A 13119-nucleotide genomic window follows, 5' to 3' on the forward strand; every position below is an offset into this window, starting at 1 on the left:
ATCACTTTGAGGTCAGCACGAGTCTGATTTTATGCTTTTACATTAACATAAAGGCACTCACAAGATTGCAGCGTGTATGGAGCCCACACACAGTGCTTCAACAAACTCCTCTCATTAGTTTTTCCTCATTCAGTTAAACTACACTTTGGAAATTTTATTACACTGAAGTCTTCACCATGACTTAAAGTGACTGTTACAGTTCAGATTAACAGGGTTCACTAGTAGTGAAAATAATGCTGGTTTTGACAGAGCTTTAAGAGCTCAGGTTAGCTTGTTGCTTTCAGCTGTTTCTGGAAGTCTTTCTTCAGAGCAAAGAGAGTTGAACACATTCCTGACACATGGAGGTAACTTCATTAATAACTCATAACTTGATTCTTCTTGATCCTTTTTGATTTATTCATTGATCTGTTGACATAAAAGCAACTTTGTCGTCGCATATTGTCATTTGGTTGCCGCACCACAGCTAGTTGCTTCCTGTGTGGCCCTTTAGGGGTGAGGTGGATTGATTATACTTCCTGTTATTTTCTGTAACAGGTGGATACTGGATGCTAGTAAACATAAAGCAGGTTTCACAGAAGTCTGTGTTCACCATTCTTCAGGCTGCGTAAATGTTCGAGTTCAGACAGTTTTTGCTGTTGTCAGCTCTGCGTGATGTCATGGAAAGTGGTTATCCCTAATATGTAGGGATGGGTATCGAAAACCGGTTCTTGTTGAGAACCGGTTCCCACTGTTTCAATTCCTTGGAATTGTTTGCCATTTTTGCAAACGATTCCCTTATCGATTCCAGTCGCCCCGAATGACGTCACCACGTTGCGGAGCGTCATTTACCTGGCAGGAAACATGGCGGCTCAAACGCTCAAAAGTTTGATTATACTTTACGAGAACGGATGGCACCAGGGCAACTTGCAATACTTGCAAAGTAGATATTTCATTTAAGGGAGGAAACACTACGAATATGCAAAAGCATTTGCTCACAAAACACGCGATGACCTGAAATGAATGTCGTGTTTTTAATTCCGCTCCGGACTCGTGAATCTCAACCCAGCAGCAGCGGTAACGTTTGCACGTCCTCTCCCGTTAATGCGGCAGGTAAATAATCAACTAACAGTGCATATTATGTTAGCGCGATCTGCCTTATCACAAAACCTGCCATTACTGTGCATTTAGGTGACCATGATGAGAGAGACAGACAGAGTCTGGCTGGCTCAGATGCTGGCAGTTCTCGCTGCAGTTTACCGGTAGCGTCTCCTTTCAGGCCAGGATAGACGAATGTCACCGAGCAGTGACTAAGTTTGTGGTCAAAGGCTTGCACCCATTTGCCACAGCAGATGCCCCGATTTTCGGTAAGTGAATGTGTTTAATTGTAGGCAGGGACATTACTGGATATTCTTGTGTAATTGCTACAGAATAATTTATGTTATACTTTGTTATTGCTACAGAAGAATATTTATTTTACTATTTTTTTTTTCCTGGGGACCCTGTGACACCCCATGGAAGAGCCATAGGCTGGATCTCTTAAGATCTCACTGTTGGGTTTGTAAGGCCATGTTACTCCTAAATTTCTATCTTGTTCAAAGAGAAGATATAAAACAAAGTTCTAAGCTAATCGACCTTAGTGTTCTCCTTTTTTTTAAAAAAGAATCGATAAGGGAATCGATAAAGAATCGAATCGTTAAACAGAATCGAAACTGGAATCGGAATCGTGACAATCTTATCAATACCCATCCCTACTAATATGGTCATCTCAGACAGCGCTGCGTGTGAATCACAAAAAAGAACAGGATGAAAACTGAGGGCTTGCACCAAGGCCCCGGTGTAAGGATTAGGAATAAGTACATTATTTTGAACTGTTTGTCTTGTAAACTTATTCTAGTACAGTCCAGTGGTAAAAATACAGTAGTAAATAAGCGTAATAGGACCTGTTTAAACTTAAAACAACAAACTGTTTTGAAATGTTTTTAGTTTGAGATAAATTTAAGAAAGAAGTTCACCAATCTTGGTTTTATTGATATCCAAAGAGATAATTGGGATAACTTTCCCACATGTAAGCTATAAATCATAGTATATCTAGAGCCTTATATGAAGATATATAAAGTTTAATTCTAGCATAAGTTATAATTGTAAGCATACTCTGTTAATAACGAGCAAAGTGCTCTCTTTAAAGACTGTAAGTCACTGTGAATTCATGTTTCATCAAGCCCAGTTTAATGTAGTCTGATGCCTCAGCCCAGCTTGTTAAGCTACAGGGCCACTTGCCTTGAAAGTGCTGACCTGGGATCAGTTCTTCATTTCAGCCCATTACAATTGAGTAGATGGACCTCTGATGCTTGATTAGCGGCCTTCATCTGACAGCTGTGATTAAATACCTGGCTGCAGCCGTCTGATGAAAACATCACATCATCAAAACAGAAAGCGCGGAGCTCCAGCAGCGAGCCAGCTGCTGCTTTGTTAAATCGACGCTTCTTTTGCACTGTATCTCCGGGCAAAAGCCCCCTCCCGTCAAACTTTACCCATTACATGCCGCTCTGCACAGCTCCTGGCAGACACACGCTCACACACATTTACACACAGGTGTATCTGTTCCAGGCATTTCAGCCAGTCAGCACCGAGCTCCATAACCAGAGGGCGGTGTTATTCCCACAACGGTCTCGCATCGTCTGCACTCACACGATGTCCTGTATTACTGTCATCAATCATGTCGAGGAAATTACAATTTCCACACGTCAGCTACAGAGAGCTGTGGCACGCTCTAATTGAATACTCCTGATATTTCCCCTGCTCCCGTTATTGCCCCCGGAGTCGAGACTCCTTCTGCGACAAACTAACCTAGAGGGGTGAGGTAATGCAATAAGGAGAGAAAGAAGGGGGGAAAACACATTAGTATGAGTGCTGATTCTCAATCAAACTCTTATGATCATCCAATCCAAGCTTGTCCCATTGTTCACAGTTTCACATTACTGTCTCTACTGTCAGGTAGTAACAAAGGCCCGTGTGGATCTGTGGACAGTCCAAGACGTCGCTGCTTTCTGTAGGAAAAACAAAAATCTACGTCTGCCCTTACATTGTTGGCCCGCTTGTCAGCTCCAATCAACGGCCAATATTCGGAGGTGGGGGGTGGGTGGGTGGGTGGGGGGGGGGCTCTGAATGCACTTTTTTTCAGGTTTTTTTTGTCTCAGAGTGACAGCATGTTCATTATATATTCACAAGACCATCATTTTCACGCTGTTTTCCCTTTATCTCGAGGTAAATGGATGTCAGGAAACAAATGAGGCAGCTCGCAACAGCTGCACATCAACCAGGCGGCTTCCATGTGATGCCGAGGGTGGCATTAAGCAGCAAACATCAGCGCTTCTCACCAGGAGGGGGGAAAAATGTTTTTGCTTTGACAAACCTACCCAGACGAACACACACAGACACGCGCTTGAACTCGCTGTCACTTCCACAGCACACAATCCTAGACTCATTTTCGCTTTTTCCCCAGTCTCGCTCAGGCAATTAGTCAGCCACGTTTCTCATTAGCATATTACACTTTCACATATATTCGGAGCGTCTTAAAACGAAGGCGAACGCGGCGTCTCATTATCTTGCTCCGCAGCTGTTACAGGGATCAAACTTGTGACCTTTCTCGGTTATGAGCTGCTCTCCCAACGCTAGGTCACCCCTCGCTCGCTCTCGTTCATTCATCTCGCTCTCACAGATTCTCTGATGTTAGCTTTCCACAGTTGTGTGTAATCCACTTACAGAGCGCTGGCAGTTCTTCTCCACTGTTCAACTTCCCTTTCAGCCTTGCCTGAAAAGCAAATCAGATACTGCTCTGAATGTGTGTGTGGTGAAGAAGAGTACGACTGAGGTAAACCAAGCCCATGTTAAATAGATTTAAATAAAATAAAATAAAAATCCACACAGTCATTTTAAAGAATTCTTCCAGTTGGAGGGGGATTATAGCTGAAACCTCTTTCTGCTGGATCGTAAGGAAGGAAATGCTGCCTTGTTTAATTTCAGGCTCCAACTCAAGTTCTGTTCAGGTGGTTTAAGAAAAACAAGCTAATCCGTCTCTTAGTTATTTGAAACACCTTTACTTCCAAGTAAACAGGTTTCCATAGCAGAGTGTCTTACAGTGGTCGTCCTATTCTGTAATTAACCCAGAATTAAATGCTTGTGTTTAACGCCCTTTTCTAGATTAAGGTCTCATGTCTGCTCACGGTCACATCTAGCATTTGCGGGGCATTCAGTTTTCCTATTTCTTTTTCCTTGCAAACCACCTGGTTTCACGCAGCTCCTCAGTTATATTTTCCTGTGTGAACAGGATGGGTTCCTACTCCAGCCCTTTGAAAAGGAAGAACGAGCTGCACAAGTCCAAGCCGAGAAAGAAGAAAACTACGACAAGGCGGACAAACCAGAGAAAACGCAGAAGAAAATGCTGTCGAGAGGTGAGAAATGTTTGTTTTTGCCGTTTTGGAAACGAATATCTACGCTTCAGTTACACTTCAAAATGAAGACCTGTCACCGTTTCCATCAACGCTTTAGCTTTTCTTTATATCCTAAACACCTGAGGCCTCAGAGTTTATATATATATATATATATATATATATATATATATATATATATATATATATATATATATATATATATATATATATATATATATATATATATATATATATATATATATATATATATTAGAAACAAACTAAAGAAAACACATACATGTGAAGACGAGCCGTGACGGCACTGTGGTGAGAGTGTCATTGGCAAACTATTGAAATGAAGCCAAATGCGTTAATGATACTTATCACACAATCCGTGTCACTCAGCCAAATTACATTCTTGTAATAATTATATCCTTTACCATGTCACCAGGAATATCCAATCCTCCACCTTTCTTTTTTTCTGGCTCTGTGTCCTCCAGTTTGTCCAAAAGCACTTCTCCATTTTAAATGATATCTCATTATAGGCCAATAATTGGCGTGATTCAGTTAATTGCGACAAGCTCAAGGTGTGAAGCAATTATATGGATTCCCACAGGCGCATAAAGGTGTCTGCTTCCCTCTGTGGAGCGACACCACTGATGAGGCAGCCTCCAATTATAGAAACCAGACACCCACTAAGGGGATTGGGCTCCAGCGTCCCCCTCGACTCCCACTCACGAGTCTAATTCTTTTGTTGGTGCACAGGAACATGTTTTTCATTGTCAACTTTGTTACCCGACCACTTCTTCATTTCTTAAATGCTGGCAGTGCTCACAGCTTCATACAAGCTGGCAGCAGATCCCCCCTCCCCCCTCCTAAATATCAGTCCCACTAATAACCAATCAAATGACATCACGTTGAACGATGTCACCTCAGTGATGGTTTCCTGTGTCAGCCGTGCAGAATCAGAATCAGAATCAGTTTGGCTTTTTAGGTTTTCCCACACGAATAGGTGACTAATTTGCATATTAATATTACAAATTTCTTTAACTGTCATTAATTTAGATAGTTGACAGAGTGCATCATTTTAAGTATCTTATTATTCATTGCAAGAAAATTACACTCTGGTAAAGTTAGCTTGGTTGGATTTGTTAGGCGTTAGCCTCGTTCAGTGAATCGGGGTGTGTGTCTCCTTTTATCAGATTCCAGTCAAGACTATACAGATTCAACTGGGATAGATCTCCATGAGTTCCTGGTCAACAAACTGAAGGGCAACCCCAGGTGAGTTTAGGATACGTAAAAAAGTTGATGTTAAATATTGAATGTCAGGGGCTCACAGACCAGTCATGGCAAAATGTAAAATTTGAAGTGTGATCCTTTTAGTGGTTTTATGTTACGTATGTTTTCACTTGCAGAGATATTATAATATTGGTAGCTTTGTCTGTGCTGGGGATTTCTATCTCGGCAGTGCTAAGTCCAAAATGGAGGAAGCCGTTGTAGCTGTTATTAGTTCGTGTGTCACGCTGACCCGTTTTATGTAACCTCCTCTGCTGCACAGAAGTCATGAGACATGATTCAGTGTTACAAATATCCAAGGGTTCAGTAAACATGAGTTTCTGTAGAGTCCCAAAACAAAATGTTCTGGAGGGAAAAGGCACAAGCAGGAAAAATAAACACAATCTTTAGAGAGCATTTATAAGTGATTTGCGTTAGCATGTATCTTGCTTGCTGAAACAACAGAACCGTGGTCTTTGAAAAGATCAGGAATTGTTTTCTTTTCAGCCACACTGACTGTTGTTCTCTAATTTAAGCAAAGATAGATCGCTGAAATAATTTTGTTCATTGATTTTTAACAAAACAAATGATTAGTTCATGTTTTACTAAACGAAGAGGAAAACTGACTAATTCTGTGTTCTTGAATAATTAATACAGCCGCTGTTTCCCTGCTAGCTACAGTGTTAGCATTTAGCTAAAATTCTTACTGTCGACTTGACTACATCAATAAAATGTAAACATTGTGTAAAGACACACAACTTCAACTTGCTGTGACTCTTTCTGGTGTGACCTGTCCTATGACAAACATATTAACAGACATGTACAGAGGGATAACCTGAGAAATGGAAAGATATACTGACTTCTCAGACGGTCTTGTCTGTTTCATTTCCTAGGGATCGAATCATGCTACTGAAGTTGGAACAGGACATCTTGGATTTCATCAGCAATAATGAGTAAGAAATGAATGAAAAGCACTTCCTGTCCTTACCAAACTCACCAGAGCACCTGGTTTTACTGAGTTAAACACATTTAACCAGAGATAGAGGGCTTTGAGTGTCCCCACAGTGACCTCTGAAGTGCAAAACAGCCCCAAAAATGACATCTATTCAGGATGCTGAATGCAGCTTTAATCCCCCCACTCATTGAACCTGGCGTTGGGACCTTTTGTGTTAATTGTAATGTTGTAATTTCTTTGTGTTTACCTGTAGAAGTCAAAAGAGAAAGTTCCCACCCATGACGCCCTACCACAGGATGCTGTTACACCGAGTGGCGGCCTACTTCGGCATGGATCACAACGTGGACCCCAGTGGGAAGTCGGTGGTGATCAACAAAACCACCAACACCAGAATGTGAGTGTCCTGGAGGTGTTTGCTATTTGAATTTAAGTTGTTAACTAGGGCTGGGCCATTCACGGTAATACCGGTATAATGTTGGGCAACGATAAGAAAATGAAATATCGCCATAGAATATGGGTAAAACGTGCATACGCAGTGCCTTTGTTTTCATACGCACACAGCGGAAAAAGCATGGCGGCGACGGCGATTGAGAAAGGTGAAAGTGGATCGTTGAATGAAACGGATGAACCAGAATTGGTTTGTAAAAATGCTGCAACTTCAGTGGTGTGGAACTGGTTTAGCTTTCGTCTGTCAGATACACAACAAAGCACTATTTTTGGTAGCGCATGCTAGCGGGCCGTCGTTATTACAGTGTTTTTTTGGAAAATACGGCACACTTAAAATCAATCCTTTGATTTTCTGAAAACCGACAGTGCTGCTTATAATCCCGTGTGCCTTATGTATGAATTCTGGTTGTGTTTACTGACCTCGAAACGATTTTATGTCGTACACGGCGCTCGAAAATCTGTCAAATGTTTTAGTACGACTTTGCTAAGCTACAAAGTCGCACCGCTTGATGGATTGTCTGAGCATTACGGCTATCGTAGGCAGGCGCCTCGCGGAGTGATACGTACTGTGCTTCAACATAATATTACCGTATTGTGTGTGTATAACCTCTTTTTACGTTTTGTGGATATTATACATGGTTATGCTGAGGATATGGCGGCCAATTTCCACTGGAAATGCCTTTTGGTTAAACTGTCAGCGAGGAATTTGCATTTGCACTGTTAAATTTTTACATAACACATAAAAAACAGCTGCTTGTTTAAGTGAAAATACATTGATGTTTTGTTTTTGTTTTGTTTTTTGCACTAATAAAGTTGTGGAGCCGTAAAGTATTTTGTCTAGTGTCAATTATATCGTCAGTTATATCGTTATTGCAAATTTTCAAATGTATATCATGATAAATATTTTTGGTCATATCGCCCTGCTCTATTGGCAACTAAACGTTAGCGGGATCGCTCTTCTACAACATGTGATATTTCTGCACGTTAATTGGTGGCGAATTTCTGCAGCCATAAGCTGTTTCAATCAGTCGAGAGATAAGTTGATTTGCCGCGCTGCTAACATATGTTGCTGTCAGCATCCGCCCGAAATTAAGCTGCCACTAAAACTCTTGCGAATTCCCCCCACCGACAGACCCGATCAGAAATTCTCCGAGCACATCAAGGATGACAGGGCGGACGATTTTCAGAAACGCTACATTCTCAAACGAGACAACTCCAGCTTTGATCGTGAAGACAGCACGGTAGGTGTTTTTTCTTTTTTTCTTTTCTTTTTCTTTCCTCCACCAAGCTGTCACTTTCATTTCTGACATGTTGGTAAGAGTGGGACAATCTGGCGTCCCTGACATAGCTGTTAAAGAAGTGTGTGTGTGTGTGTGTGTGTGTGTGTGTGTGTGTGTGTGTGTGTGTGTGTGTGTGTGTGTGTGTGTGTGTGTGTGTGTGTGTGTGTGTGTGTGTGTGTGTGTGTGTGTGTGTGTGTGTGTGTGTCCTTGCCAGATTCGAATGCGTTTGAAAGCTGACAAGAGGAGCAAATCGATGGAGGAGAGGGAGGAGGAGTACCAGCGAGCCAGAGAAAGGATATTTGCACATGATGTGAGAGCTGTTTGTGTAGGCGGAGTGGGGCGGGGAGGGGTTGAGGGTGGGTGTGTGTGTGTGTGGTGGGGGCCATGTTGCACAAATCTTTGTGTCATTTCTATTCATGTGCAAATTCACTAGATTTCTTGCTAACAATTACCACGGCAGGATTTTTGAAATTATAGACGGAGGGGGGGTGCGCTCCGATTTTTCAAGGCCCTCCATCTTTGTGAAGAAGTCATATTTATTGGTAGACATGCACGCTTTGGAGCCCACAGTGCAATGGCACGTTTTGTTAACACAGTTATTGACAAATTGTTCAATACTACAGAGAATTTTCATAAATATAAAACATCTTTCGGTAGAGATGAGTTGGCTTTTCTTCCACATTATTGACAGTAATTTCCCTCTTCACTCGCAGGGAGATCACTTCATACTGGATAGAAGGTAAGTAGTGAAATGGCATTAATCACATGATCGCTGACGTTCCGCCACATTTCATTAAATAGAAATATTCCCCCAAAAGCCGTGTCTGGCTAACGCGGATGATGAATTGTCAGGTAATTGGCCAAGGTAGGGCTGATTTCATCCTATAAAGGGGAACTGGAGCTCTTCAGAAAAGCCGCTACTTTAACAGAAGTTCAATCACTTTTATAGTATTCCTGTCAGAGCAGCAATTAGAGGCAGCCCTGCCACGTTTTAAAATGGTAGATGGCTCATTTTTGTCAGCGCCTGCTCTCTGAAATGCCTCTCTCCTCCCTTCAGTGCTCAGGATGAAGATGCATGCATGAGCACCCAACAGAGGCGGCAAATGTTCAGGTGGGTCCGCACACACACACACCCCCACACACACACCCATCCTCGCACACATACGTCTTTGAGCTCCTTCCAGAGAAAACCCTTTGAGTCGCTGTCTGTCTTAATCTGCTCGCTCAGGAACAGGACTGCTGATGTGAGGATTTGTTTTTGCTGCTGGAGAAAGCTCCTGTTTAACTGGATTTTCTGCCCAGACCTCCTCATGTGGGACAGCCTATTCACACCAACAACCGGCCAATTAAACCGCAAAAACATTTTTTCCCCCCAAAATGAAAACACCAGATCTTTTCTTTTTTTTTTCTTTAACTGATCGTATATTTAGGAGTTTGTGCAGGTTGTTGTTAGGAGTAGACGCAGGCTTGCTGGACTGCTCCGATATGTTGTTACAGTCTCCAGTCATCTTGTAACATCTTGTAACATGTCCAACTTTTCCAGCTGAAACAATAGTTGATCCTCAATCAGTCAACAAGAAGAATGATTGGGAATCATTTTTGACGGCTCATAAACCATTTTGGGGCAATTTCCAGTATGTAAGGGTGAAAAAAAAATGCCCTTTAAGTACAAGCGTCCTAATTACAGACGTAGAAATAAATGATGATAACATATTTTGAAAATTTATGCTTTCTTGCCTTTCAGGTTACGGGCCGGCCAGTCTGGCGCCAGCCGGCAGAGCAGCTCGGAGACAGAAGCGCTGCCGCGACACGGCGAGCCCCGGCCTTGGAGCAGCACCGACAGCTCGGACAGCTCCAACCGACTTGCCCCGCGGCCCGCCATCACCAAGGCCAGCAGCTTCAGCGGCATTTCCCCCGTCCTCGTCAGAGGGGATAGCACAGCCAGCAGCAAGAGCACCGGGAGGCTCTCGAAAACAGGCAAGAGGCAGCCGAGCAGCACGGTGTTCAGATGATGTCCAGTACTGATAGACACTGTGGACACAGATATTTCCTAACAAGGGTGTGTTCACAGTATGGTGTTCACACCATTAATTATTTCTTAACAATTTGGGCAGTTACCACCACTGATATTAAGAAATCATCATTATAAAAATAGTTTCAGCTATTCTTAACCTTTTAGTTAGTGCAGAATTAACTATAAATATCACTTTTTTTCAGTATGAGTCATAACAGCTGATATCAGCCGACATATTGGTGCAGACCGTCCTCACTTGGTTTGAAATGGAACGACGGTGCAGTCTGAACGTAAAACACTTGAATGAAGAGCAGCTCTCATTATTCTGTTATCGACAGACTGTTAATGAACTGATTTCTGAGGAGGGACATTCAATCAGATGTAGATTTTTATGTGATTGATGGCTTTTGTTCTAAATGAAACTAATGGGGGATTTGTCTCATTAGCGAGCGAGCATCTAATTTATTCATGCAGACGTGCAGACGAAGGAGAGGAAACTCTGTCACAGCATGAGGAGGAACGATTCACTAATTAGATGGTAAATGAGAAACAGAAATAAGAAAGTAGCAGAAGAGCTTCAAGCAAAATGCTCGCTTTTTTTGGGTGGGGGGGGGGACCTGAGCTCTCATCAGAAGGAATGTTTGTCGTCCCGCCGCGGTCGATAAAAGTCTGCGGGGCGAGCGCAGCCGGACAGCTGTCAAAACTAATTACCGCACATCAACCTGGTGATGGAGGAGGTTCTTTAAATGTGGTGCAGCAGCAGTGGAAAAGCGAACAGTGAGGAGTTACTGCATAATGTATAAGTGTAAGCACAGGGAAGTGTCAGTGCCGTGTCACCGAGATGAAGTTCAGGCTGCTCCTCAACCGCAAGTGCTTACTCCACAGTACGATCCATTTGTAACCCGATTGGCTGCGATGAGATGTTCTGCATTACAGGCTTGTCTTCTTTATCTCAGTAACAAGCAGCAGTCCTTGGGCAACCTCTGCTCTCCATTTTGTTCTTGCTTCTTTTCCCCCAGTTTTCCTTAAATCGTGTGATTTTCACAGTCGAGGCGACATTTTCGCCTGTGCTGCCTTGCTCTTCTGCCTTTCTTTCACTCTCAAATAAGCTTTCACTGCCACAGATCACCTGAAAAAAGGAGCTTTAGTATTGTTGAAGCTAAATGTTTTTTTGGTTTTTTTCAGCTTTTCTGACAGAGTTATGACAGAATTATCCGTTTCTTACTCCCAGTCACGAACACAACTTATTATTTATGATGTGTTTTCTGAATCCAGTGTTGGAAAACATCCACGGAAACAAATGTGAGGTCATTTGCTTTTTCTACTCTGCTAAAAATCTATATTTATGTTTGCGGGTTAGACGTTTACGTAGAAACCATGTGAACAGCTTATAAAGGATGATCTGTTGTTCTACATTAGGTTACAGAATATGTTTGATCTTTACAGCTGCATTAACTCTGTACCATTGCCTGAAATGTTGTTGCAACAGCACAGACTTTAGCCACTGTGACAGGTGTATTTGGTGGTAATATGCTACACAAACACAAAGATATAATGACACTGAAAGAAATGTAAGGTGCTGTCATCGCTCATTATGCTAATGCAGTAGCTAGTATTCTGCCACACATGCCTTTTTTCTCATTTTCATAGCTCTGACAATATGTGTTCAGACTCAGTTGGTGCTCAAGTCAGAGTTGTTCAATATTTAACGGCCTCGAGCCCGACGTGATCAGTTCAGTTTGCCTCATGATGGCAGACACGGGTACAAACGGTAACGTCACCTGCTACTGCGTATGCTCTGCGGGGGATTCGGTGCAGGGAGGCAGGCCGTCTTCAGGTTTTTATGGCCGCGTCGGAGCGAAAGTATATGAAACGACATCGGGCCGTGAAACTGCAGCAAAAGATGGCTAATAAGAGCCATCGTCTGGTAATTAAGCTGGCATTTTGGCAAGTGTCACACATTTGAGTGAGGTTTAAAAAATGATCTGATTGGACAACAACGCTCAACTGTACTGGATGTTCGAGATATTTCAGGTATAATCCACAGGCGGCAAGGCTGGAAATGTTTACCCGCGTTTGCACAATCGAGCTTTGCAATAACAATCGATTTGCATGACAAATACAAATAAATGTGAGCATCAGCGATGATGGTTTGGTAATTTTGCTTTAATGGTGCATATCTGTGTAGTGTTATTGTTGTTACTTTAAAATGGATTAGGTCCCACCGTGTGTGTTTAAAGCACATAAAAATACCGCTTCTTTCGAAGCCTGTGATATTGTTATTTTGTTTCAAGCTCTTTAAATGTAAATTTAATCTTAACTACAGGCTATTCTTGCTCTCCTCCTTCCGTGAAAGTCCTCTAACAAGTTTTCTAATGGGAACAATATTAAACTCGGCCAGCTAAAATCCTAAACACCAGATTGGAGTGTCAGTCCCTCCTCCCTAAACCCCCTTCGCGCGCTCACCATTCTGCACAACATTCGTTAATTATACAGAGAGAGATCCATCACAGACGGTGCAGAGTTACCAGTTTCTCAATCAACAGTTGCCTCAAGAGACTGCAACGCAATGCTACCACAGGAGAGGTTGCATTAATGGCAAGAGGCATGACTGCGAATATCCTCCCGTGTTTCATTATCACCATAGGCTCTTCTCCTCCCACATGAATAACGAAAGCACAAAATCGACAAGTTTGAGTCGCTGTGGGAAAATCTAGATGCAGACGATAATCACCCCTC

The 13119-nt window shown here is 42.5% G+C and overlaps 1 protein-coding gene across 9 annotated transcripts in view; it reads left to right on the top strand.

Moving 5' to 3' along the window:
* r3hdm1 (R3H domain containing 1) overlaps window positions 1-13119 on the top strand; it is a 52388-nt gene that overhangs the window by 22282 nt on the left and 16987 nt on the right. For 8 of the 9 annotated variants that reach the window (XM_084920513.1, XM_084920514.1, XM_084920517.1 and 5 more), the window contains 9 exons: window positions 4307-4430; window positions 5612-5690; window positions 6578-6637; window positions 6893-7033; window positions 8219-8327; window positions 8581-8676; window positions 9080-9105; window positions 9424-9477; window positions 10111-10343. In XM_084920513.1, the coding sequence (XP_084776639.1) occupies window positions 4307-4430; window positions 5612-5690; window positions 6578-6637; window positions 6893-7033; window positions 8219-8327; window positions 8581-8676; window positions 9080-9105; window positions 9424-9477; window positions 10111-10343 (922 nt within the window). The remainder of the gene's footprint in view (window positions 1-4306; window positions 4431-5611; window positions 5691-6577; window positions 6638-6892; window positions 7034-8218; window positions 8328-8580; window positions 8677-9079; window positions 9106-9423; window positions 9478-10110; window positions 10344-13119) is intronic. The other variant, XM_084920515.1, reaches the window with a different exon arrangement.

This window comes from Perissodus microlepis, chromosome 23 (genome assembly GCF_051167445.1).
Source record: "Perissodus microlepis isolate ML-2025 ecotype Zambia chromosome 23, ASM5116744v1, whole genome shotgun sequence".
Classification (NCBI taxonomy): Eukaryota; Metazoa; Chordata; class Actinopteri; order Cichliformes; family Cichlidae; genus Perissodus; species Perissodus microlepis.